General features: G+C 32.6%; 1 protein-coding gene across 2 annotated transcripts in view; it reads right to left on the bottom strand.

Moving 5' to 3' along the window:
* The window catches only part of ZNRF2 (zinc and ring finger 2), a 93,113-nt gene that overhangs the window by 1,032 nt on the left and 87,068 nt on the right, over positions 1-5,013 (bottom strand). For both annotated transcript variants that reach the window (XM_082472083.1, XM_082472084.1), the window contains one exon: positions 2,937-3,016. In XM_082472083.1, the coding sequence (XP_082328209.1) occupies positions 2,959-3,016 (58 nt within the window). In that variant the 3' untranslated portion in view covers positions 2,937-2,958. The remainder of the gene's footprint in view (positions 1-2,936; positions 3,017-5,013) is intronic.

The raw sequence follows: 5,013 nt of genomic DNA, 5'->3' as shown, positions 1-5,013 counted from the left end.
GTGTAAAAGTGGATACATTTAGTTTAAGCAATGGTCCATGATAGTAATACAAATCAAAATACAACATCCATTTCCCCATGAACATTGCTTTAGACTGTAAATTTTCATACACTTACTTAGTATTTTAAAAACTGATAAAATTTGTTTTCTGCAAAAGAACAAATCAAGGACACAGAAGGACCAATTAAAGCTTAAAATAGTTACAAAAAGTAGCCACTAAGTAACAGTCATTCCCCCTCCACAACAAAGACTACACCAAACTACAGAAAACACACACACACAAACACACACAATTTACTAAGCCCTCTCCAAGTAACTAAAAACCTCGAATTACAAATAGTGAACAATTTCCTAACTAATCAAGACCTTAGATATTCATGTATCTCTGTTTTGGGCTGACTACTAAATTTGTATGCTGAAGAGTATCAGAAGTGCTACTTACATGTTGCCTTAAAAAAAAAAAAAGTTTTAACAACACTGAATCCTCTTCAAACCCACACATTTTTTTTAACATTTTTATTGGCGTATAATTGCTTTACAATGTTGTGTTAGCTTCTGCTGTACAACAAAGTGAATCAGCTATACGTATACATATATCCCCATAGCCCCTCCCTCTTGAGCCTCCCTCCCACCCAAACCCATACACTTTTAATCTAGGACAGCAAAAGGGATAGAAGAATTTATCATTTGACAAATAAGGGCAGTCAGAACAAAAGCAAAAACATGAAAGAGTTGAGATATTCCATGTCTACACATTCTCAGAAATGACTCTTCAAGACCCACAGAGAAAGATTCCATTGGTTCACATTTCTGAGGGCAGCTGCCACCGAACTCAGGTTCCACAATGAAAAAAAAAATGAATAAGAAGATAACATTGATGTATAGGGTAAGGAAACTGAAATGCTGTTTAAAACCAACAGACATGCATATTGACCATGAGATGAGATGCATGGTCCACATATCCCATAACCTCACTGTGACACTAAAAGAAAAATTTCGCTGATTAGACCATGTAATATTTTATATCATAAAATTCCATTTTCACACAAAAAAGTTTATTGACTAAAAAGATAAATTTTATCTATGGGTGAAAGATTTAGACATATTATTTTGATATGTGGAATACTAAGGTAAAAATTTCATTTTATTAGCATTGGTTTTTAGTACTTAAAAAGCTTCTAAAATTTTAGCTATAGCTTTACTTTTTTGGCCCAGATGTAAGGTGACCCTAAAGACATTCCAAAGAATCCTCCTCTTCAAAAAACCCTTTACACAGTAAAATAAAAACATACATACATGCATGTATCCTCAAAATACCACTCCATCACCACACTTCTCTTATACAGCAACCTAATCCCAATTCATACCTCAAATGTGTCAAGGTATGATGATCTGAATCATCTCACAGTAAAAGGTTCAAAAGCTGATACAGTCTACCCAGGCCTTCACATTTCACAGGCATAACCCTAATGTTATTAAGACAGAGGTCTCTCTCAATGTTGCAGCTCTTATTTCAGCTGCTATAGCTGCTATTATCTCAAATATATTTTGCCAATATTCTTATCTGCCGCTATTAAATGACCCTCATTAAGAGGGAACAGAATTCCTTGAATGTGTTTATTATCTCAACACCTCAAATTTAAGACCAGGAGCTACTGAAATAAAAGGAAATGGGGGAACAGCACAGGACTAGATCTCAGGTATTATCTGCTCTAGTTTCCTGCCTCCAGTCTTAGACATTGAGGCAAGATTGTTGTCTGTGACTATCTTGAGTCTCTCAACACAGAGGTTCTAACTCCTTCCAAAACAATTCCAAGATTGGCTAAAATATTCTGCCTTCATATAAAACACAATGTTTTATATCATTTTTGAAATGATAAAAATAAAAAGCTTTTCATATACATGAAGATAGCAATTAGGTTAACTATTTTTTCAAAGCTAAATGATGGAATATGAAAAAAGCAATACTCAAGTGAGGTTTTCATTTCAATTCGCTAAACATTTTCAGAAAATGCAGAGTCATGAATAAGCTACATCAATAGTGGAAAACAAATTCTGTATTTGGTTTAAAATTCAATTTTTTTTTTTGTCTACTGTATAGGTAGGATACAAAAGTGAAAGATTAAATTGAACGAATGAATACAAATGCAACTTTCTGAAGAAACTGTTCCTACCTAATAATAGCAAAATAGCAAAGAACACAATCTTTTGATTCAATTCCCAGCTCTACTAAGGAACTAGCTATGTGACCTTGACAAGTCAAGTTTCCCTCTCTAAAACTTAATCTCATCATCTGCATAACGGGAGTAGTTAAGAGTACTGAGCTCAAAGGGTTGTTATACCAATTAGATGAGTTATAAATAGATGTAAAATGCTTAGACCAATCCCTGGCACATAATAATGCAATATAAATGCTAACTAATTATTATGATTAGAATTATATTATATTGCATTACCTAAAAACATACCTGGGAAGTTATGGATAAGAGTATGGAATTTGATTCTGTTGCTAACTACATGTCCTTGGACTGTTGGTGCAACGTGCTTCTTAATGTCATAGAACTTAATTACTCTGATCTTCAGGTTTCTCATTGGTAAAATGGGGTCATGATATTTACTTCACGGGGTTTTTTAAAGTATTAAACTAAAATTAAATAAGCTAAAGTGTTCTAAAGTACCAAAAATATAGAGTTTACTTAATATATGACTCTCTTCGGGAAATCAAGAAAGTTGTTTTTATGTATCTTTTAATGTGAGTTTTCTATACAGTAGCCTAATACAATGTCTGGAACACACACACACACACACACACACACACACACACACACACACACACACCCCTTAATTAATAAATGAGTGAATAAAAACGGTGGTTGAGAAGGTATAACTCAGGTAACAGTTTAAAAAGCAATTAAAACAGAAAAAGGGAGAATTACCTATAAAACAGGAAGCTGATGCTTAATCTGAAGGGTGCTCTGGGCAAGATCTATTTACTTCAAACCATTCATCTATGCAGCTAGAAAAGAAATAAACCAGAAAAACTGAAACACTTACGTTTAATTATTTATATCATAACAGTCATAATAAAAATGCTTACTTCTTGACATTAATATTATCTCTGTGGAAAAAAAATTCAGTATTTTTAACGACCATATTTGGCATATAGAAATAAAAGATAAGAATATGTTTATTACATTCTGATTATTCTAAGCAGTTAGGGAAATGAATCTTTGCAAAATTATGCTATAAAGTACTTTAAAGTTTAAACAGAACAACCATTCCCAAAAGAGAACCTAAAGAACTACCACTTTACCAATATTCAAAATTAAAGGACAAATCTGGACAGATATTTCTCTCTTCAAACTAGTTGTTCATTTATGCAAATGTCAACCAGTTCATGCCATAGATCAAACTTTTAAGCTTTAATTCTTGACAATACAGCATTACATTTTAAAAGACCATATTTATGTGATGTGAGTATTGAAAACTTAATTCTATCCCTTCCTTCCTGCAATACATATACAAATAAATACACCATCATCCATTTGTATTTATAAACTATTTCATGATTTTATAGGAAGTTAAATATTAGAAAGTTAAATATTAGTTAAATATTTTATAGGAAGTTAAAGTTAAATAATACTATTTCATGATTTTATAGGAAGTTAAATATGCCCTAAGTTATATTAGGGCAGCAGAGCCTTTTAATTTTAGTTTTATAGATCTGCACTGTCCAGTGCAGTAAGCCACAAGCCACACGTGGCTATTTAAATTTAAATTAATTAAAATTAAATAAAAGAAAAATGCACATCCTCAGTCACACTAGCCACATTTCAAGTGCTCAACAGCCACATGGCTAGTGGCTACTCTACTAGATAGCACAGATATATAACATTTCCATCACTGCAGTAAGTTCTAATGATAAACTCAAGGCCTTAAGAAGGTTAAGTAACTTGCTCAACAGCTAGGAAGTTACCCAAGCAGATTTTATACTGTTCAACATTCTCACTGTCGACACACTGCAAATTTGCATATGCCACAAAGCTAGAAGGCTTGGCTAATACGTTGAAGGGTAAAATTAATATTTATCCAACCTCATATCCTGACAGGTTGGTTTGATAGGTAAAAATGATGGATAAATTTAAAAGGAAAGAAGGTAAAAGATCTCAACCATATGACGTTCTTTCAATATCTAAAACAATTTCTGTTGTCATTAAGACTTTTGCTGTCTAAATAAACATGCCCAATTTGGCTTATAACACTGTTTTCATTCAGCCTGCTCTCTATTTGACTCACTTGGCTCTAGACGTCCTCTGGTCTACCAGAATACCTCTTACAACAAAGTACTGAGAAATGAACAAAATACTCCAGATGTGTTAACAATTCCCAATACATCTGAATAGTACACCCTCTGTGATCTAAAATGGGTACTTCTTATTTTACAATCATATGATTTCAGCTTATCTAGACAAAGAAACCATTTAAAATCCCAGGTCCTTCTTACATAAATTGCTATCAGCCCACATTATTTAAAATATTATATTTCTCTCTCCAAAATCCAGCAGAAAATCACTCTCCTGATTTTGGTCCTTTACTTTCTTAGGCATTTTCTTACTCTAAAACTATATATATATGAGTATTCCAAAACAACGTATAGTACTGTTTCCATGTTTTAAATTTTATTTGAATACTACTATAAGGTATGCTTTTTTCTAGTGGCTTTTTTTCAGTCAATTTGAGGTTTGCAATTGTTAATAAATAAGGCTCTAGTTTTTACATTTTCACTGTGTATAGTGTTCCATCATATAAGCACACTGCAATTTATGTATCCATTCTTTTACCAATGGACACTTTCAGTGATGCTATGAACATTCTTATACATCTCTTAGCCAGCACTACTCAAAGGGTGGTACACACAGTGCTAATCCTTGAGCTATCTGTTACCAGTCCTCTAAACACATTGTTTTGATTGACTTTTTTTTTTTTTTTTTTTTTTAAGCACTGCACAACTTT

Source organism: Balaenoptera physalus, assembly GCF_965194825.1.
Source record: "Balaenoptera physalus genome assembly, chromosome: 8".
In the NCBI taxonomy this organism is placed as follows: domain Eukaryota; kingdom Metazoa; phylum Chordata; class Mammalia; order Artiodactyla; family Balaenopteridae; genus Balaenoptera; species Balaenoptera physalus.
This window is presented reverse-complemented; position numbering and strand designations above follow the sequence as displayed.